Source organism: Haliaeetus albicilla, chromosome 7 (genome assembly GCF_947461875.1).
Source record: "Haliaeetus albicilla chromosome 7, bHalAlb1.1, whole genome shotgun sequence".
In the NCBI taxonomy this organism is placed as follows: Eukaryota; Metazoa; Chordata; class Aves; order Accipitriformes; family Accipitridae; genus Haliaeetus; species Haliaeetus albicilla.
Genome location: NC_091489.1, coordinates 5721729 through 5744667, shown reverse-complemented (window position 1 = coordinate 5744667; position 22939 = coordinate 5721729). Strand labels below are relative to the sequence as shown.

The window sequence follows — 22939 nt, the reverse complement described above, 5'->3', positions numbered from 1 at the left end:
CAGATGTAATTCATTTTTCACCATAATAATAATCATAATATCACAACTTCATTTGGCAGAGCTCAAACTTGCTGTGCCAGGAACTGCTCACAATCCATAAACCCTTAGTGATGCTGCTTAAAACACGGTCCCTCACACTCCCCGTCTCAGAAACATCACCACCGACGATGCTTTCACGAGCTCCTGCCAGGCGTGCAGCTTGCGTTGCAATCCACCCTTCCCTAAGCAAAGAGAGAAACTGCACCAAACATGCCCACGATCTGCCTCGGCAGCTGAAGACAGGAGACAGATTTTTGAAAAAAAAATTATTTTATTGGAACTCATCTGAACATCAGATATACCTGGTGTTGGTTAGCAAGAACCGTTTGTACATTTGATATTGATGGTGCCAAAAACCCAAACAGTGACTGACTGGATGAGATGGAAATTAAAATAAAATAAAATAAAATGTTGGAGAGGTTAAAATGTGAACAGAAAGCAGAAAAATCAGCCAGTCTAAGATTCAGTGTGAAGGCAAAATATTTCCCGGTAAAACAGAACCCTTTTACAAAATATAAATTTTGTAAGAAAAACATGGCGAGGGAAAGAGAGAAAGAGAGACAGAGGGGAAAGGAAAAATAAAGATTAGCAGGACAGAGATGCAGAAGCTTACACTGCCCAAATGGCATTAAAACCTAGCTAGTAACCTCACCATAAAATGAAACATGCTGGAATACACCGTGCTCCACCCCCCACATATATGACTTTGGAACAGTAACAAGGAAGATCCCCAGTGAGTGCTGCACTAGGTTATTCCAGAAGGGCCAAGCTGTCTCACATCAGATGTTTAAAAAAAAAAAAAAAAAAAGAAACACTAATGCAGCAGAGGTAAATAATGACAGTCTGATCAGCGCCCAGGGCAGCAGCTCGCCTCCCCACTGGACAAGGTTTGGCTCCCGCAGGGAGGCGAGGACTCAGGGAACGCCTGCTCACCTGTTCTTCCTACCAGTGCAGGTGGGGGGAGGGATAAAACATTTAAAATCTAGTCTATTTTAAAACAATAGCATGCAATACAGGCCTCCAGGGGAAACCTGTGCTGTTCCCTTTATTAGAAACTGGCCTAATGGTCTAGACAGTGGCTGCAGCCGTCTTGAGATTTTTGGCTGCGCAGGGTGGCTCTGGGCTAGCACAGCACAATGACAATTCTGAAGCAGGTGCCTCGGGTGCGAAAGCCTTCAGGAAAATCATTGTGGAGCTGCTTTCAAGGGGATCCGAGGCCTTTAAGATTTAAAAATAAACCAGCAGTCTGTACATTTTGGGTTTTTTTGGTTCAGTACAAATGGAATAAACTTGGCTGCTTATACACCGTCAGTAAGTCTCAGATTTCAGAGCAGAGGGAGATGAAACAAACTTGTTTTGGGCACCTACTGGTAACAAAACTTTGTCCCTGCTTAACTCTCTGCCATCCCTCAGGAAGTGGAAAGCACATGTTTAGGTAGTGTAAGCCTTTTTCCTTTTATTTAGAATACCCTCTTCGTTTAAACAATATTCCCCCCCCAGATACAAAGTTCGGCCAGTAAAGATTACATGGAAACTGGAACACGCATCGTATGGAATACAAGATGCACTGGATGAGGAAGTTTAAAAACTTTCCGAGCGAAAAGTAGAACAAAGAAAAAAAAGTCTCCTAACATTTTCCCAAAGGTTTCACTCTCCTGTCACACACACTCTCCAAATGACAGCTAGCAAATTCAACTCTGCAAAAAGAAAACAGAGCCACGTCAATCAAGAGGAGAGAAAACAAGCCTCAAGGACACAAACCGCACCTTGGCCTGGGAGGAGCGATAGGTCCGGAGCAGCTGCGACCTCTGGCTCCTGCCTCCACTCACCTATGTTAGCTTCTTGGCTTTGTTGTAGAGCGAATCCACTACTTTACTCATATTCTGAATAGTCTCGAGGGCAGCTTCATAAGTTTTGTCTACAGGGGGTTCATCGAAGATGATCAGGACTCCCTCACCTTGGTCAAGGATGCCTGTGGGCACAAAACTGCGGTCACCAGTGTAACACTCAACAGATCACATCTTCCAGACAGCAGGAATTTAGGGATCTACCCAGCAAACAGACAGTCAGCTGTGTTGGGAAGGGGCTCATGTGCTGTACTTGACTGGCTGACTGATTTCTGCCTGGACTCCATTAGTGGTAGCTTACCCAGAAAAAAAAAAACCCCAACATCCTGGAGAGGAGCCCAAGAAGACAGCCCAGAGATGCTTATGCCTGCCCATTCCCTAACAGCTACCTTCCTCCTCGAGGCCTCTGTGCCCAGCAGGATGGCTCAGCACAACACTGGAGCAAGGCAAAAAAAATAAAAAAAAAAAGCCAGTTTATAATTAAACTATTTCCCAGTTTAATGATGGGCACTGCAGCTGGGTTCTGTAATTTTTGAGCTATTCTCCAACCAATATGCTTCTTTTGGCCATTCATCTTCCTCAGCTAGATCAAGAGGGCTTTCTAAATCAACACCAGGGACAACGTAAACAAGAACAGAGCTGTTTCCTTGAGAGCTCATTAGAGAAGCAGCCTCCTGTGGTCCCAGACAAACCCAAACCAATCCATTGTGCTGTGTGGGTGCTGCCCGCCAACACGCAAAATGCTCTTGACGCAAATTATCTGGGAAAGGTGACCACATACTCCAGTAAGCTCCAAGGCAGAGGAGCACATCTTTGCTAGATAGCCCACTAGTGGGTCTCACAACTGTCCTTGGATGTAGTCACAGTGAGTAAGGACTTACAGCAGTTTCTGATTTGTGAGAAATTAAGCCTTGACCTTAATGATGGCAGATGGAGCAATAGGAACAGCCTTCATGACAACAGATGGAGTAACAAATAAACCCACCACTCACTACTCTTCCCATAGTGCCTGTTAACCTGCATGTCTGCTGTCTGAAGCCGAGCAGAGCAGTCTAAGGAGGACACCTGGGGTTCAAAGGTGCAGTGATAAAGAGGGGTCTATCCACAGCTTGCTTACACACAACCTGGCCTTGGGTGGCAAGGCAGTTGAGACTGAAGGATGCAGAGACTCACCATGAAATTTCTTGTCCAAGATCATCTGTGACAGTTTCCTTTCTACCTCAGCCTGAAATTGAAGCAGAAAAATTAAAAGTCTCCCAGAACTACCTAAAGAAAAGCAAATCTTACTACTCCACACTCCTCAACTGCTCTGGCAGGATATAAGCACTGCTTAAAAGCAGCTATTTCATCACTGAACATGATGTCAGGACAGATCTCTCCTTGCACGCTGCTTGATACTACCATAAGCTTTAGATGACATACGAAATTAAGCAGCAGCTTTTAATGACGAGAACACTGGGATGTCTTGCCCTCTCGCTCCACAAAAGACTGTGTATCTGTCACTTCACACAGGCATTACTCATTACAGGATCTGGAGCATTCTAGCTTGGTTCAGCAAGTATTTAGTCAAGTGTTGGCCAAGCATCATTCAAGCCACTCAATACCGAGCTGACCTCCTGCCCAGTGCCAGGCAAGGCCCCACAGCAGTCTGCTCTGCTTCCGCTCTTTGGACAGAGGACACACAACCGCAGTTAAGAAACAACTGCAGTCCAGCTTTTACTCAAACTATAAGTATGTGTTAAACACCACGGGCTAGTCTAGGAAAAGAATGCACAAAGAGAAAAAGAGGATAGATGATGTACTGACCATAAAGGCCAGGCTCAGTACACTTCCAAACCTCTGGCCTTAATGCTAATACAGGACAAAAGCACTTCAGGATGCAACTGGCTGGGTCTACAGTGGATTTTCCTAAAACTTAATCTGTTTGGGATTATCTGTAAAGCAGTTATTGCAATAGTCAATGTGACATACGCATCCCTAATGAAACTTCAAACTGATTAGCTGGATCCTGTATCTTCAGGGTGTAAGAAAGACTCCTCTGGGCACACTCACAAGGATTAAATGCAGGTCAATTGGGAAGACTGAGCTGGTCACACCATGAGCTGTTACTACAGCAGAGGAAAATCCACCCCCAGTAAAAAGCAAATGCTAACAACAGGAGTAAAATCCACGTGAAGGAAGGCGATGTTACAGCAAAGACTAGTGCAGAGGAAGCCAGTCCGATGCCTCCTGGAAACTGTCCGTGTTAAAGTTCCCAAGAGCGATATTTGCCTGTAAATGCTGTGGAGGTGATCTGTCAGACTTAATAGCCTACATTTATTTCCTGGTGGCAAATGGCATTTGACCTCAATTCCTTTGCCCTCTTAAGACGTGCCACTGATTTCTAGTGATATTCTTACCTTTGAGAGCTTGATGAGGCTGGATATGTGTTCAATCTATAAGAGAGACCAATAGAGTTAAGTAAATCTTTAGCTGCACTTTTGACATACAGCATCGAGGTATGGGACTCTTCCATGGAACAGCACAAGGGCCTGTAAACACTCTGGCCTAAAAATCTCTAACGGCTTTCTCTGCTTTGTGGCTTCATGTCCTACAGATTTCAAATCCAATTTTAATTGAAGATGGACTAGACACCTAAAGCCATTTCACTCTGAAACATGAAATAATATTTATTCTCCAAGATTATTGCAGCTTTACCCACACCCTGTCAGAGCCCTTAAAAGCCAAACACTATTACCTTCAGTGTTAAAAGCATAGCCACCTTTCAGTGCGCGTTAAGTGAAACAGGTGGAAAGGGCAATGACTCTGGAACGTGGTTTTCCAAAGTTCCCCTCAGCCCCCTCCTTATTTTTCAGCTGAACATGATGAACCCTGAGCTCTGGAAGTGCTGAGCAGCTCTGAGTAAGCAGTATTCTGCACGGGAACAAGTCCTTCACCCACCAACAGCAGGGGACAGAGGTACCAGCATGTCAGTGTGCTTGCTGGAAACATTTACCTGTACTCTGGAGAAGGGTTCAATGACTCTGATCAGATTCTGTTCCAATAAGTTATCATAGAGCTTAGCCAAGTGAGTGTTTATGATGGGGTCGTCCCTGAGCTCCACCTTATAGTCTGTCAGAGCCTGCGGAAGACACAGTGGGAACAAATAATTCAGGCAGTGACAGGTCTCCTGTCCTCAAGGCCCTCCAAGTATGAAATAGTCTTCCCTCCCTGCCCAGCAAAGTATCAGTAGTTAATCCAATCCTGTAACTTCGCTAAAAGGCCAGGAGGTCATGACAGCCTAGCAGCCTTTCAAGCACCATGCAGCAAGCATGCTTCATCTTTATGCTGCTGGAACTTAGCAGCCAGAATCTCCGGTTTACACTCAGGAGGTGGCATGACAGGACTGTTCCCTGACATGGGAATGCTCTCCATTATCTCTGTAGTGCTCTTGCTGAAGCCAGAAAAAAATTTAGGAAGATACACATCGCAGTGAACAGTGCCAAAAGTACAGGAAACCGCTTCCGAGTTCACTCTCCAGAAAAAAAAAAAAAAAAAGGAAAAAAACTAATTTCAAGCAAGCTATTACTCCCCATGCTGCGAAAACCAAACTGGCTGATTATTGTAGGGTATTTGCTTGATGCACTGTTGCTTTCTATGAATGTTTTTATGGTTTCCTGCTGTGGGATGTAGCAGCTCCTACAACTTCCCCAAAACAAAATGTATTGTCCAGCCAGGCCCCATTTTCTGTCTCCTGACTCACCTTTTCAAAATCTGCCAGCGATCGGTTCTTACTGGCCTGTGCCACACATTTTAGTGCTTCTGTCTGCAGAGAAAGAAAATGAGAGTAGGTTATTGTTCTGGATTCTCCTCTCAGTGCTATTATGCCAACTGTGCAGTACACTGAAAACATGCTTAAACAGCAAAATGGGAATGTTCCTTTTGCTACAAAGCCATGTCAGGGTTACTTCCACACAGGCAGAGTAAGAACAGCTGCTAATAAGGAGAACATGCAGAACAGCTGCAGGACACAGCATGAAATCAGCTTCACAGAAACAAAGAACTCAAGTTTTGTAAGGTTTGAGAATACCAGCTGCAGTTCCTATCAGGTTGCAGGCTGGGAGCAAGTTTGATACAATTTTTAAGGAAAGTGAATATTTTGGCACTTGCTTAATGAACATGGCCATTTTCAGCCCTTAAGTTGTGTTTCTCCCCTTCAGCATGCCACATTTCCTCTGCTGAGCAACAGAAGCAGGGCAGAAGTCCTATGGTTACCCTATCATGGACAGCATCAGAAGGTGTTTCTTGTCTACCCAACAGTTGCTGAAACAAAGCAAGAGACTCGGCCATAACCAAAGTACCTTATTTATACTAAACAGAAAGTAACACCACTAGAAGAACAGTTTCCAAGTGGTGAGAGAAATAAGTGCATGAGACAAGCAGGATGAACTGGTGGCTATGGCACAGAAGGCCCAGGCTTCTGCTATCATCTCTCCCACTGAGCTGTCCCCAAGGCTGCCCACTTTCTCTCTGCTCCCTAAGCTCAGCCTCCACAGCTGCTGCAGGAACTTGTGATCACTGCTGTCTCAGAAAGACAGTGCAGGGAACAGCTGAGACTTTCTCCACGGTACACTGCCCTCATGCTCTGAAAAGCAGCCTCCAACCCAGCTCCCACTCGAGGGAAGGGTATGAAGCAGGACCAGGGCTGCCCTTCGTGATCCAGCAGGGATAACGCAGGGATATCCCCACTTCAGACTCTTTTCTACGCATGTATGCTCACTGACCTCCTCTACTAAATAGCTTCCCCAATCCTCTGTGAGGTAGGTGAGTATTAGCTCCTGCATCAAAGTAAATAGCTGGCTGACCAAAGCCACCGAGGGCATCAGTGTGTAAAAGCCTGGCTCAGACCCTGGCACGCCTGGCTTTTGGCCCTGTACTTTATATAAGCATCCCTGGATTTAATATGGGGGTGGCATTCACAGACTGGCAAGTTAACATGTTAGAATAAACAGCTGATTTAACAACTCCCCAGCTGCTTGGCTTCCACCTTACAGTCATCTAGGTCTCAAGCTGCTCAACTATACTGCTATGAATGGATTCTCAGGACTTGCTACAACATGAGTAAAAACAATGAATAACCTGGATTTAAATGCATCAGATCCATGGCTGCAGAGCAGTTGGCGAGGGTCGAGACATGAGTACCTTATGGCATTAGGCATTTAGTAGTTCATGAAGAAAGTGAGGAGGAGAAAAACAGAGAAAATGAAGCGAGCGGGCCAGATTCTCAGGTGGTGAAAGTCACTGTAATCCCTTTGAAGGCAACTGACTTATGGTAATTACTTATGGTAATTTAATCGGTTCTGGATCTCGTTCAGGACACTCAGAAGTGAAGGGTATTTTGGTATGAAAAGACCAAAGTATTTGACAAAAATAACACCACAATATTCTCAGAAATAATAGGAAGATAGAAATGATTAAGTTTCTATACCTGTCTTCCTGCATACCGCAGAGCAAGCTTTCCACTCACTAATGCTTGCACATCTTCTGGGCTAGAGAGGGGAAGGAAGCAAAGAGAGCATTTATTCAACAACAGGGGCAGCTTAAATCTAAGTGTCTCTCAAAAATTCCCGATAGCAAATTACTACAACTCAAGTAACATTGTATCAGAAGCATTGATTAGGTCATAAAGACAAACAGCAAGCTTGTCTGCCTGAGTTCTTTCATTAGTCTTACAAATGAAAAGCCTTTCCCATTTAAATGTAGGAAGTGTTCTTCGCAGAACCATTTGCCACATACATGTTCAGCATGATTTTGCACAGCAACATGTATTTCAGCGCAGTGATGGCTTTTGGGTTGTCAATTGAATCATATCCCTCAAATGCCTCGTAAAAATATGAATAGGCTGTTTTCCAGTCCTTCTCTTCTGCTGCATGGATAATACCTGTTGAGAGGAACAAACAGGCAGGCATCAGAGTTAATTCAGAACATGACTGGAAGAGAACAGAACAATTTGGTTGCCCAGTGCTTTATCTGGTACTTCAGTAAATGGAATCCTTTCTTTCTGTGCCTCCCTTTACCTCATCTCTATCAGAAGAGCATCCATGCCCTCTCTTAAGAGGACATGTTAAGAAAGGCAAGTTCGGGGCACTTCAGGTAAGTGCCTGAGAATCAGGTCAGGAACAACGTTACACTTATACTAACATGGTGTAATGCTGTAGTGCCTAGGGAGGTTACAGACCCTCCACCACCAGAGGTTTTCAAAAACAGGCTGAAAAAACACATGTCAGGAACAATGTAATTATAGCTGATCCTGCCTTGAGGCAGCTGGGCAGACTTGTAGATATCTTGAGGTCCCACCTAACATCATTTTCTGTGATTCACTCAGGAAAGAGCAAATATCCGTCAACTGATGCATCATGACAAGTCCTTGACTTTCCCCTTCTCCTGAAAGGCTTTACCTGACTGCATGTCTAACGCTGCTTGCAGCTTAGGTGGACAGTAAATTGCGTTGGCTGTAGTCCGTGCAGAGGTTAAGGCTGCTCTTGCTTTTGGCAGATTGCTCAGGGCATGGTAAGTCTTACTTTCTAACAGCTGCACTTCCACCAGCAATGCCTTGTCATCCATCTTTTTCAATTCCCGAAGAAGCTGGGAGCCTAGCAGCAGGAAAGAACAAGAACCTTTGTAACCTGCTCTGCATCTGCTGTCAACAACTACACAAACCAAGTCTTTCCAGATTACACCCTTCTTCCCCCACAGCAGTACAGGCTTCGAGGAAGGGAGGCTAGGCTTACACAACCTGTTCTTCCAAGAAGAAACAAAGGAGAGGAAATAACAGTAGGTCAGTGTCAGTCCACATCTGGAGAAGAATGAACCAGTTTTGTGTTAGAGGCAGAAGAGGGCAGTGAGAATACTTGGGTACATGGACAGCATGTCTCTGCCACCTCATCGCGGGCAGCAGACACTCAGCAGAAAGTCAAGGACGGGTTGTGCAGTTCAGATTGTCACTCTGCTACCCCTTCCCCAGACAACAGCATGATTTACCACTCACATTCGGAGCTCCGATCAAACCTGAAGTACTGCCCGTTCCTGCATTGTTCCCCTAGGGTGAGACCTGAGGATTTTCAACCAACTCCTAAGAATGGGGGATGAGGAAGCAATGTTTTAAGCACAAGACATCCACAGATGAAGTTTAGGAGGTGGGAATGGACAGCCTAAGAAAAGCCTAGATAAACTGTCACATTAAAGCCTCATGAGGACAGAAAGAGCCAGCCTTACAGGAAACTCTTCCCCTTCTTTCCCCCCACTACAAACTAAAGAACTAACTTAGGGCAAACAGAGATGAGAATCTTATCCTCACTTGCTGTGCTCAAAAGCTGAAAACCACAGCTGAAACTGCATAACTAGGCAGAAGAGAATGGACTCTCCTGAGAAACATCCCATAGAGACTCACTGCTTGCACCTACTCCCCACAGTCGTAGACATAACCATGTCTTGGCCAGCCACATAGAAATGCTAGTGCACAACATTGACATCTTGACAGATCTTTCGGAGAGGCTGTCCTATAGGTACAGGCCTTTACAACTCCCTAATCTGTACCACCATCATCCAAGTGATTAAGTTAATTAAGTACAGCTTTGGAGTGTGGACTCTGATCAGTTTAAACCTGACTTCATTACATATCCATATGCAAACTAATTCTAACTTGATATTGAATTCCATGTATCAGAGCACTTAGCATAACCTGATATTCTGATCAGATACGAGTCACCCAGGTGACTCTGGACATGACACATGCTCTTGCCACCACACTGTTTAAGAAGTGATGGGTCCCTGGTGAGGCATCACCACTGCCTGGGTGAGCACTGCTGTCCGTGTCAGTGCAGTGATCTCTCAGCCCTGCCCATACCCATGCGCTGAGCTGATGAAGCAGTCTGTACAAATACCCTTTAGCCAGCTTAAACCTCATCTTACATTACTGCAGTCATTTGCAAAATGAGCATTTGAAAAGCACCAAAGGGACTTGGGCCGTGTAAGATGACCTGCTTTACTCTGCTTTGTAGCAGAGTAGGAGAGTTCACATGGTTAATTACCATATCTCAGGTGGTGCAAAAGCAAATTCTTAAAGCCTTTACACTACTTCACAAGAGCTTGTCTAATTACATCCTTAGAGGTTTGCCATTTCCTGGCATTACTACTGCTTTTATTGAGGCTGTATTTAAGCAAACTGAAAAAAGCTTGTTTCTCCCTTCAACCTCTCCGACCACAGCAGTATACTACGTATGTTCCAGCAGGACCCAAACCTGATGGCCTTCAACTGGACACAGCTCCTCTTTGCTTCCAAAATTATTTGAAATGAACAAATGATGAGAACAAAGAGATCTCTAAAAGCTTTTATCACCAAGCTGTGGAAAAAGATGGCAGAACTGGTATGGCACTGAGAAATCAATGCCCAAGTCCTACAAAACTCATCAAGGAACATGACGTAGTTGATCACTTCCCTTGTCAGCCTCAAGGCTAATTTCAAAGCAAAGAACTACTACCACCACCTAGTGGGAGACTTACCTAGCTGCAGTGCTTCTTGGTACCTCTTGGTATCGAAGTACAAAGAGACCAGCCTCGCCTGAAGAACAGAAAAGGAACTGCTGTGAGGAAAGCCAGAGAAAGGTAGTACAGATTTATTTTGTAAAATGAAACTTTATATTCTTATCTGCACAGACTTCACTAAATTAGTGTTCATTACGTTATATGGTCCAGCTCTGCAAGATCCACCATTTGAAAGACTGGCTAGTCTAAACACAACAGGTAAAATCAAGAAGGGTCGCTAACTTTAGTGTAATTGTTATCGGCCATCCATTACATGTACAAAGATATGGACAACACAAATTCTCTACTTTTATAAGTATCAAATCTGACAAAGGGAAGACGCTATTACACAGGTTTGGGATCCACAATGCAACGTACCTCCAGAGCCTGGCGTAGGAAAGTCCTCTTCTCTGATTTGGCCCATTCAATACACTCTAAACACAGGTCAACCTTAAAGGGAGCAGAAAGAAATTTGTAAAGCCTTCTGCTGCCCCTCTTTAAAACAGCAGTATGGTTCAATCATTTCCTACAAAGCAACAAAAATACAACAAAGCCTGAATCTCCACAATGTAGTTTAAGGAAAAAAGTCATTCCTGTCTGAACAGCAGCATTGCTAAACACCAAATTAGCTTTACTTTAAAATGAGCCTTGAGATTAGCTTTCATCATTAGTGCCTATCCCAAATGTCTCTGAACGACACCTTTAATATTACCACGGTAAAGTGTAGTTCACCACAGATGAGAACTGCAGCTCAACACTGCAAGATTATGACTTCTCTTCAACCAGAACCACACATGATACACTTTAGCCTCAGGCTGCATGGCGTTGACACCAGAGTTTAAACTCACAGAAATGTTGCACAAAATTATATAGAACAGCTACAGTTTATGCTACATATTTTCATGTTCTCTTTGCTAGATTAACTTCCTGCACTTTGTAACAACATTCACAATATTATACTACTTGTAACACATACTGCAAGAGAAAGTAAAGTTCAGAAGGCAAACTAAGATTTAGTTTAAGCTTTAGCCATCAGAAAAAAAACCCAACAGACCACCTTCTTCAATTGCTTTTCTAATGCATTTGGCTTCCAATAACTTTTTCTGACCACCAGGGACAATCCTTCCACACTGGAATATGAAAATAAAGATTTGGCTTCCAAGGTTTCACCAGTAAAAATTACTGCTGAAATCCTAATAGCATTTCTTAAACAGCTGTGTTTTTGTTTCAACTGAAAACATCTGGCTACATGAGAACTGATTCTGCCTTAGGGCAAGGAATGGACTAAAAGACTTTTGAGATCCCTTCCAGCGTGTTTTGCACCATTTCATTCTGCCATAGAGAAAAATGTATTTTCAATTGCTCTAGAAAGAAAGGAAAAATTAAGAGCATGTGTTTTAGGGCCTAAATATGTCAGACCGTGTGTGTCCTTTAGTAGTATAAACCAATAGAGGTGCCGGGCTCCACTGTTTATAACAGAGTTAGGTGCCAGGAGCCAGTCAGTGACACTGGATGTTTTATCTATTGCTTCAAAGTGAAGTAAAGGAACCCAACGGCTTTTCGTATTTTTAAGACTGCTGAGATTCCATTGATGAATAAAGCAGTCATGTCCTACCCCAATTAGAAGACGGTGCCAATTTAGTACCGGCCAATAATATACAGTAAGTCATCCTGAGGTGCTAGGCTCAGGAATGCCTTTTCCCAAAAATCTCTGGATCGCAGCTCTTTCTGGGGCAGCTCTGCAGCTGTACTACACTGCAGCACTTGTCAGCTCCTTGTCACTACTTATTAAATGGGGACATTTTATGAAAAGCCATTATGAAGTCGCAATTTATTGCACAGTGATAGCTGGAGCATTAGGAGCTGGAAAATCTCTAGTTTCATTGCTTTACTGGACTCCTGGGAGTCTTCTTGATATACATTACACTAAGGAAGCAAGTGTCCCTCTGAACGTTTATGAGGCACTGAAAGTATTTGGGATTACTGCATCAAGAACCTCACAGGTTAGGTGTCAGAATTCCTTAAGGTTTTGGGTTTGGCTTCTGAATATGCTTGAAAGTGAGTATTTTGACTAAGTGGGCCACATTTCCATTGCTGTTACTCCAAGTTCTTCCCCTGCCATAAAATGCCACCTATTGGGAGTGCATCCCAGTATTGTCATTTACATCAAGCTACCTTTAGAAAAAGTTTGAAGCCACTCATTTTCTCCTGACACTGTTAGGGGTTTCCTTCTCACCTGTACATCCCACCCCACTTCCCTTAACCTCTTCTGCTAAAGAGCAGCGGCAAAAAGATTCTGTCACCGCTTATGGTAACAGGACATACAAGCCACAAGAACCGAACAGCAAACGAAGAACATTTGCTAGGTTACCTGAACTAAAGGATGATACTTCTGTGCTAATTGGGCTAACAAGAATGCCACCTGCCTCTCAACATGGCAGAACCTCTTCTAGACCATAATACGTCAGTTGCTGTGCATACAGTCTTACATGGGCTTTCCCCTTAACCTTTTGCTCAGACCCTCCCTGCCTCCCCTTTCCATCCAACTGCTTTGGTGTGCCAGTACAATCCATATTACTCCAGTCAGCACCGCTTGTAAGTGGCTGCTCATTTATTTACAAGTTGCTCCTGTCCTTCTCCCATTCCCAAATAACCAACACAAAAACAAAAAAAAGAAAACCAACTGTATTCTAGGTAGCTAACGAGAATGGAGTACATCCTAACTGGGCTATCTTAGACCAAAGGGGCTTTCTAGTGAAGAAGTTCATCCCCTGGAAGTAATTTACACTTGGTAGCTGCAAAGCTTTTTCCACTCCCACTTCAGGAATAACTTTCATGCCCCAGAAGCCCTCCGTAGAGCAAGACACTCACCACACTGTGTCCCCATGCAATACACCTTCATGTCTCCAGGTGAAAGATGCTAACTAATGCCATCTAATCCCACCAACTCCTGAACAGACCTTGAAGACTCATTCCTCTAGCTCTGTGCCATCACACACTGCCCCCACCCTTCCACTAGACCAAGCTCCCTGGCGCAGGTGTAGCACCTCTCACCTCCCGAACGTTAATCACACTACAAAATACTACTAATGCTGTGCATCTAACAGCAAGCAACATGAGTCTAAGAAACATGCCCAGGGTGAGAGTTACTCCTAACCTGCAGCAGGATGAGGCTTGCAGAAAAACATGGTTATGAGTGAATTAAATTATCTAATGTTTTATTAATAGAATATATCCAAATGCATTAAATGAATGTTTCCTGACATGAATAATTCTTCAGTGTGAAGCAAACTAGGTCAGATAATGGTGTTACAGGCTTTTGAGGAATGCACTAGCGCTGAAATTTAAATCTCACCTCCTGTCCTGTTGCTGCCTCCATATCAAGGAACAGATCAAGCAGAGATCGGACTAAGCGGGCTGCCTTTGCTTTGCTGATGGAGTTCAAGAAGGGTCGAACATACTTCAGAAGTCCTCCCAGCTCTATATAGAGAAGAAAACAAATCATGAAATACAACCACACAGCCAAGAGTCACACCGCAGCTGGAGTACCTGACACATCTATACACAGCAGTATATATTACACCAAACGTTTTATAAGCAGTCTCTCAACATCATTTACAGGAAAAGAGTGATAAACATCACCTGAAGGAATGCCTTGCAGTAAACACAGGGACTGGCAAAGGTGACTGCTGGGCTCCAGTCTTACCCGCACAGCATACATTTCCCGTTACTTCAGTTCACCCAATTATAACACCATTTGTAACTACACTTGCCTCAGGCATGTTTTAAAAATGTAAGCATCTGCTAAATGCTTTGAGATTTTTCTATAAAATGGGCAATGGAGTTTATAGTTTAAGTATGTTTTTATTAACTCACAGTTTGACCTTTTAATCTGCCATACCTAGCCGGCCCTAGAAAGTCAGATACACCCTGCGCACCACTGCTGAAAAAAATGACATTTCTTATCACTTCAACTACCCACGTTACCAAATTAGATCTTACCTTACTTAGATTTCTGTTTCTACTAGTTGCCTTACTAGTTTACAGTTATAAAGCTAGTCTCAAGCTCACAGAGGAACAGTCTTTCTTTATGAAGAAATACACTAAAAATGCCATTCCTACAGAGCAGAGGAACATGGCAGTCAATGTCACAGCAGTTTCAGGACTCGGCATTCATGGCAACAGAAGGGAGTTACGTGTTGGAATTGCACAGCACAAGTTAAGTCTTCTCCTGCGATAAACAACACACAGCCATCAGGCCAGGTTGCAGCAATGTCTGTTTACAGTTGGGGGAAGACGATACTTCCAGCAGACTAGCAGTGTACCAGTGCAGGGTTCAGTGCTGACTCATAAAGTAGTGGGGTCATACACTGAAATCACAGCTTATTTGCCCCAGAATTTTAAGTCTCACCCAAATATCAGCTAGATCTCACACTACCACATTTACGAGATTTGATAGTGAAAAAAACCCAAAACAAACCCCATAATGAGTATTTCAGAAATCTTCAATACACTCTATACCAAACTGGCATTAGAATCAAAACTAAAATAAGAGACTAATCTAATTTTATTTCAATCAGTATATGGAGGAGCATCAGCAGAATTTCAGTTTGGGAGGATTCCAATAAAAACAGTTGAAAACAAGATTTCCTTCATATTTCATTTAACAGTAATGCAAAAGAATTGTTACACGGACATCTTAATATCTAAAAATTATTCCTTATATTTTTTACTTTTTCAACCTATTTACTTTAAAAGTTTAATCAAGCCTGATACAACTCATTTCTTACATGGTTAGGAAGTAGAACTCACAGTGTGTTCCAATCCAGTTGCTCACTGTGATGTACTGACATTTTTATACATCTGGAAGTGCAGTTTTCAGAACAAATGAAACTTATCTTGAGTGTGCCCTGAATCCTTAGAGGAGCCTTATTTTCCAAACAGCAGTGCAACAAATTGTGACTCTTTCTAAAATGAGCTGCTCAAAATTTGTACAGGGAACAAAACAAGGCGCTATGACTGCCATGCTTAAGATTTCATAAAAGCTTTACTTTCTGTCTGAAAATTAATGGGCAGGTTTTTCTAGAATTGAGGTACAGCTACTTTAATATCCAAGATTGAGTCCTGCTGACTGACAGTTTCAATCAGTGCTCAGGTTTTACTCAACAAGGAACTGTTACCTACTGCCTCGGGGCAGACAATGACTTTAGCCACACCGCCTTCGTTCTGAGGACCACTCAATCTGCAGTACCACTCACAGATGCAAATCCCAACCATTTTAATCAAAGTCAAACACTTTGCTTTCACATACAGTAGTACACAAACTACCACGACAGCAGCTTGCAACACATCAGTTTTGCGCAGAGCTACTCTCAAGCATCCCTCCTCTCGATGTGAGCTCAGAAAGGTGGGCTGCAGGTCACCTTGTGCTCAGAAGAGAAGCAGCAGTAGAGCTGGAGTTGCCCAGAAGCTGGTTCTTGTGCTCTTCCCTAATGCAACTAACACAAGCACTTGAAAACGCAGCACTTAACACAGGGAACAAGTCTGCTTCTCATCAGGTCACGCACTGTATCCTTAGCTTTGAGCTCTGTAACTAAGAATTCACCAGTTTTTCAGTCCGTCTTATCAAGGCAGCAATACTGTCTCTGAGATCCATCAACTCTCAACTACTACAAGGTACCACTCTTCCTATTGTGCATCACTGCAGTACACCAGCTTCTCAGGACCCTTTGAATCATGGTTTTAGTGCACAACATACTTTTCCACACAGGAAAGGAACTTTAGAAGAAAAAAGGAAAAAAATCACATGAAACATACTGCAGTACTTATCTTTCCATTGACTTGCTCAACAGCTGCCCGAGAATTCACTAGAAAGCAGATTCAAAGTCAACAGCTAGAATATATCTGTACATTTTGCAAACTACACATTTAGACATGCAAGCTCAAAGTTCCCATAGAAATTTCTCTTTCCTAGCAGTGTAACTGTCAACTATTTTTAGGATTTTTTTTTTTTTCCTAAGTAAATGCAACGCTTGGTAAAGGGGTGTGATTGACAGCTCTGGAGAAGTGATAAGCAGCAGCTCTGGAAAATGAAGTCTGCTGCTCATCCTCAGAGAAAGTGCTTACACAAGCTAAAATGCCATGTACCTGAATTCCTGATCCGAGTTATGCCAATCCTATAGTTTTAGGCAATGCTATAAAAATCTAGAACTGTCCTAAAAAAAAATATTAATCCACCAGTTCAAGCCTTAAACTCTATCAAGCAGATAAAGAGGGTCATTTGTTATTCTTTTAAACAAAGGCCATAGTTCAATAGAGGTTAGTCCTCTAAAAATCCACAGGTTCATTTTACACTCTCGGCCAGTCAGCAGCACAGCAGTTGTAAGTTTCAAACCCCACCAAACTGCAGCTGATTTTCTCTCTAGGCTGCAGCTCACAGACCCTTTCATCTCCAAGAAGTTATGGCTTTAAAGTAGCCAACAAGCCACTGCAACACCTCAAATCTGTGAAAGAAATTACACTAGCTAAAACTAAAATGTGTGCAGCAAAAGCTACAATGGTGAGATCTACTTCATTCAGGCCAGAAACTGCACAGTCTCAGTAACTTCCTTGTTAGGTTATGCAGCACTGGATTCACCCCCCTCAGATACGAAGATCTGTGTGTCTACCTGGTGCGAGGATCTTTGTGAACGGATGTACCTGGAGAAGATGCTGCTGACCCTGACTGCTTGTCACTCCTACTAGTCTACTTCATCCTAGAAAGCAGACAGAGAAAGGGAAGGTGACCAGGTCTTTCCCACAGGAGTAGCACATCTCTAAGCTGTGGTATCCCCTTTCCTTATCCCTCAGCTTTACCACATGTCCCCAAGAAAGCCCAACCTGGCGATGTCATCCCGATCTACACATACACAACTGGCTGCTTAATGTTGCCAAATTAATTTTCTTCTATTCAGAATATAGTTGCTCTGCAGTTTAGTGTTCCCTTTAACGCATTTCAAGTATATTTTGTGTTTGCTCCTTCACAAATCTGTTTTTGATGAGTTAACATTGACATTTTCAATTACTTTGCCTTCCCCTTAAAAACCCTACTAGCTGGCCACTCTCTGAGAGTACACTGAAGTTCTTCATACTCGCGTAAGACTTCAGCTTGAACTCAAAACAACCCCAAGTTCAAGGAGGCCATCATGCACCTAATGACTCTCCTCTCAGGCTTCTGTACACCAGCAGCACATCCACACATTTACTTGAAGAGACTCTTCTGATGATTTCCCCCTTTTTAGCCCAAACAAACATCTTCCTTGGTGCAGGAGCAAAGCCGTGTTTAGTTATCACTACAGAAGCAAACATCAGAGTGCAAAGGGCACTCATACAGCCCAGACACCTATACCTGAGTTAATTGACTTGAGGTCCTTTAATATTCAATTAGAGAAACAAGCACTTGTACAGCAGGCTTCATTTGTCCTGCTGTAAATTTTTACTGTAGGAAGAGATGAATCGTGTTCTGGAGGGGCTTATTTTTCTCCACTGACTGTAAAAGCAGTCCACACTAGGAAATCAGACATGGACATCTATAGTTAGGTGAGATGAATAGCACCTTTGTTTCCAGCACTGCTCTAAGTGCAAGTAATCTACTTTGTCACAAGCTCTGTTCAATTACAAATCGCAGTGGGATCAGTGTCCAGAATGCTCAAACACATGTAGAGGTGGGTAGATCAGTTAAATGACCAAGTCAAAAGAGACGTTTACAAAGACTGAAGAGTAGGACACCAAGTGTGCATTTCAGAACAAATATAAAACCATCATCTTGATGAGCCGCTATCTGAGACCTCATACTGCTTTCCATGAACTACTCTAACTTTAGGTCTGGAGTCCCAGTTGAATTTCATTTGATTTTGATTAAACCTTCTGCTGGCCTGTTTTCCCCAACCAGTTTCAGACTGTTAAAAGCACACACGCTTCACTTCACATTCTGAACTATTGTTGCACACAGTTAGAAAACATTAGGACTATACCATGGGCAACTGTCTGCCATGGACAGAATGCTCTTTATATGGATGTGGTGTATCAGCTCCTAAAATACTTGAGGTGAAAGGTGCTCCAGAAAAGCCAAGAGCATTCTTCAGCAAAAGAAAAAAAACTAAACCGCTGAGTACAAAATAACAAACACACTGCCTTGAGCTTTCCAGGAAACAGAAGACACGAACAGATTCAACTCAAGAATCGTTGAATAGAGAATTTTACTCCATTTCTGTCCTTTCACACACTCACAATAGAAGGACTGTCAAGTCTAGCTCTTGTGAGGAGCTGGGCAAGGATTTTCTGATGTAATGTTTCAGCAGATAAATCAATTAATTGATAAAGAAGCTGCTGGTGGAAAGGACTTTTTGGATCAAACTTTGCAATTTGAAGGAAGGCTCTGATATTATTAAAAACAAAACAAGAGAAACTTCTCATCTCAAACATGACAACTTAACAAAACTCTAGTCACTCGTACTAAAAAGGCCACAAGTCAAAGAGTCATAAACTAAACTGCTCAACGCATGAGCAATCTTTTGGAATACTGGGCCAAGTAACATGAGATTAATATTTTATGTTATCTAGTATTTTAGTTTCTGTCCTGTCTCTGAATGAACTTTTCCTGCCAAAAACTGCTTTTACTTCTGTCTCATTAAACAAGGGGACTAAATTCATTTGAATGTATGTATCTCTTACCAGTTACGTCAGTTACTTATTTCAGGCTCACCTTCTGCCTGCCCAGTCTTGGCCAAAAGCGACCCCAGTTCCAGGATGCTCTGCTCTTTGACTTGCACCGCTTCTTCATCATTTTCCTGGACATCACGTTTCACTAGAAAAGAGTGAAAAAGTTACCTTTAATGCTATTTCAGTTAGAAGATAATCATTACTAGTCAGCTCCTGGAAAGTCACCAGCAAAAGTAACTGTTATAACAGGCAATAGTGAATCCAGCATGGCCTGCGAGATCTGGAAAGCAGATTAAGTGGAAATTTTAAATGCATAGCTTACAGAGGGTGCTGCGTCCATACTTCACAAAGGCTTTAATCCAGCTGATAGGTACAACTGCATGCTCCAACTTGACTATAAGTTTTGAAGTAGTTTCATTAAGCTTGTCCTGCTGTTCAAGTGTTATTTAAAAAACACCACCACCACCCAACAGACCCTCTCCCACTGATGCCACAAAACCAAATAAAAGAAATCTAATGGCATTTCCACAGTTGGGTATTCTGGTACTGGGATTTCTGATGTTGCCACTATGAGGATTAAGTTGCGATCCTGTGGTCAAAACACAGCACAAGAACAACATCAGCTCTGTGAGCTGGGTACGTCTGCCCTTTTCACTCAGGAGCGGATCAGGTGTTACAACTGCTGCAAGAGTGAGTTCTCCTTCCCACACCGAACTCTGACAATCTAATCATCACTCTGTGTACCAACATGAGTAACTCTGGCTCTGAAGTACACAGAAGGGCCAAATGACATACAGCAGCACCAAACCTCTGTTTACACAACATCAATTTCATATACGTTATCCACAAACCAATACACTTTCTTCCCTGCCACCTGCTACCCTGTAAATATTCATCTCCAGCATCCCCTGTGCAGGTGAGTTTGCCCAACTTCTACACAAAGCCAAAATCTGCTACCCACTTCTGCAGAAGGAACCAAAATCCTGCACGCCACCCCTGCATGCAGACTGCAGCCATAATTTAACACACGTGGTGTCAAAAGCAAAGTAACTTTGCTCTTGAGCAGAAAAGTATTGCGGCAACGCTCTCTGGACTGCTCCAGCTTACACCAACCGGCAACACGAGCTGTTACTCCTGACTGAGCTCGAGTGGACGGGAAGTCGTAGGTGTGTTGACAGGCTTGAGAACACCAACTACTAATTAACCAGACAAACACCGAGAGGGACGAGCAACTTTTAAAGACCATTCAGCAATTCCAATTTCAAGGTCTAATACAGACACTAGGAAACATTTATTTGCCCGATACAGCGGGGCGACAGCAGGTCACAGCACCTTTTCAGAAATCACCCTATGTTACAAGAATTGAGAATTACTCTTCTATACACCAGTTTTGAAGGCACCCCCTCTCCCTACCCTGTATGCCCTGACCCCCAAATAAAGAGGGGTGTCCACGTTATGCCTACAAACCACTTTATAGCACCAACATCTCCTTGGCACTGCTAGATGCCCAGGACAGCCTGACAAAGTAATTGCCGCAAACAGCATCTGCCTTGAAACAAGCAGAAGTTAAAGCTCCAGACACAGCACACACAAAAACTCCTCTAAACTTTCTGTGCAGGTAATTTAAATAACGGGTGCATTTTAGTGTTATAAGAGGAAATGCCACTTCCAGCAGAGTTTTCTCATCCGTCAGCACGCCGAGGACCCGCTGCAGGCCGCCGCTACCAGCACAACACCCAGCCGCTGTCCTACCACAACCGAAAAACCCCAGAAGCAAACAGCCGGTACCGGCAGACTCCTGCCGGCACCGCTGCCCACCACGGCCCCCGCACACGCCGCTCCACGGGCTTCGAGGCAGGCAAGTTCACCCGCCGCTGCCTCCGCCCGCACCCGGGGGCACACCGCGTTGAACGGGGAGAAGCCGGCCCGAGACCGCGGGGCTCCGCCGGCGGGCTCCCCGAACGGGGGACTCCGCCGCGGCCGCCCGCTTCACCCCGGCGGCTCCCTGCCGCTCGGGCCCGCGGGGCCCGCACCGGCGGCGGGCAGCGGCCCGGCCCCGTCCCGCCGGCCCGCGGTGCGGGTGGAGGACCCGCATCGGTGGAGCGGGCCGGGGCCCGGGCCGGGAGGAGCGGGCCCAGGCCTCGCTCCCGTCCGGCTCGCACGGTGAGTCAGCAGCCGGCGGCGGCGACGGGCGGGAGGCGGCGGCGGGCGGCCGGGGGCGGCCGGCGGAGCGGGGGCGGCCGGCGGGGCCTCACCTATGGAGTGGAGGATGCCGATGGAGGCCTCGCGGTCGGTGGAGAGCAGGGACTGCGCGCGCTGGAACTCCAGCACCGCCGCCGCCGCCATCTTACCGCTCCCTCACTCCCTCCTCACCGCCAGGCCCGGAAGCGGCCGGCGGAGGCCACGCCCCATCCGGGCCCCGCGGCATGACGGGAGTCGTAGTCCAAGGCGCGGAGGCCGCGGGGCGGGGGCTGGAGAAGGGGGCGGGGCCCAGGGAAAGAGAGGGCCGGGGCTGGGGAAGGAGGGCGTGGTCTGGCGGAGGGGGCGGGGTCCGGTGAAAGGGGGCGTGGTCTAGGGAAGGGGCTGGTGGGGGGGGCACAGGGCGAGCGTGGGGCAGCGGGGGGACTCGCTGTGGCTGCGGGGGCTGGCGTGGGGTGATGGCCCACCCAAGGCACCCCCCACCCGTGGATCCAAATTCCCCCAGCCAGCGCCGGGGGCGGGAGCATGTCCCCCGGGCGTGACCCCATGGACGGCCACGTCCTCCTGGCGGGTCCTAGGGGGTCCCCACGCTCCCCCCCCCACCACCCCAGCCTGTTCGAGAAGGGAGGGAGACCTCGGCAGGGACACGTCGCACGGACCAGGCAGGATGCCGATGCCGTCCCCGGCCCGCCACCATCCCCGGCCCTCGTGGGCAGCACACGGCGGGAGAGGCCCTCGACGGCCGGTTCTCCCCCTGTTCACACCTCCCCTTCCCGCCCCGTCCCCTTCCCGGCAGCGCTGGCAGCACCTGGGGTGCAGACCCAGCTCCCACCCTCGAGTCAGCGGGAAGCAGCCCCCCCAAATCACTGCTGAGCTCCCCAAAACCCAGCCATGGCTGACCCCGTCCCTGCTTCTGTCCCCATCTCGGTCCCAAATGAGCTGGGATGAGCATCCCAGCCACCTTTCTGCCACTGGAAAAGCAAATTTAATGCCTTGAAGGTTCAATTTTATATCAAATGGAGAATAAAACCAGCCCCCCGGCACGGTGGAGCCACCCGGGAGGCAACAGCCCTAGGGACATGCTGTGGTTTGGCATGGGGAGGTGGCACCGAAAGCAGTGACTTATCTCCCCCGTTATGAGCCAAGCTTTGTAAATCCGGGGGGACAGGGACATTAGGAGGCACTGGGGACCACGGCCAAGACACCTCGATGGGTTGAAAAGGATAAATCCTGCCCGGGGCCCATTGGCAGCAAGCAGAGATGGGCATTATTTTTTTTTCCCGTGAAGATATGAACTGGGAAAGACTGGGAGAGGCGTCAGGAGGGAAGAAATTGGTGGAAATGGGTCTGGGTTTTTGTTAGGGGATATGGCCAGCACCGGCTTTACTTCCAGGCTGTGCCAGGGGATGGCGTGGGGGGTCACCCGGCGCTGCATCCCCTCTCAGGGAGTCGGTGGGTGTCTGTGTGGCTGTTCGACACTTGGCTCTGTCTCCTGGCAGTGGGGAAAGCCCAGTGAGCAGACAGAAGGGACCACAACCATGGGGCTGGCACTGAGACCTGACCCGCTGCACAGCTCATCACACCGAAGGCAA

At 45.5% G+C, this 22939-nt stretch overlaps 1 protein-coding gene across 1 annotated transcript; it reads right to left on the bottom strand.

Moving 5' to 3' along the window:
- Nucleotides 1-1469: 1469 nt before the first annotated feature.
- Nucleotides 1470-21566, bottom strand: PSMD11 (proteasome 26S subunit, non-ATPase 11). The gene is made up of 14 exons (XM_069786765.1): nucleotides 21404-21566; nucleotides 19192-19293; nucleotides 13804-13928; nucleotides 10827-10898; nucleotides 10428-10485; nucleotides 8324-8518; nucleotides 7662-7806; nucleotides 7354-7414; nucleotides 5629-5691; nucleotides 4882-5007; nucleotides 4286-4321; nucleotides 3060-3111; nucleotides 1869-2011; nucleotides 1470-1736 (listed from the first exon to the last, which is right to left on the bottom strand). Exons 1-13 carry the CDS (start codon nucleotides 21492-21494, stop codon nucleotides 1869-1871), a joined length of 1269 nt encoding a protein of 422 aa, XP_069642866.1. The 5' UTR covers nucleotides 21495-21566; the 3' UTR covers nucleotides 1470-1736.
- Nucleotides 21567-22939: the final 1373 nt, after the last annotated feature.

Coding starts and splice junctions, on each gene's coding strand:
- PSMD11 (XM_069786765.1), bottom strand. CDS start 21,494: ATGGCGGCGGCGGCGGTGCTGGAGTTCCAGCGCGCGCAGTCCCTGCTC. Junction 7,415..7,661: donor TGCAAAATCATGCTGAACAT/GTATGTGGCAAA, acceptor TCCCCTCTCTAG/CCCAGAAGATGTGCAAGCAT. Junction 3,112..4,285: donor GCCTCATCAAGCTCTCAAAG/GTAAGAATATCA, acceptor CTTCAATTTCAG/GCTGAGGTAGAAAGGAAACT.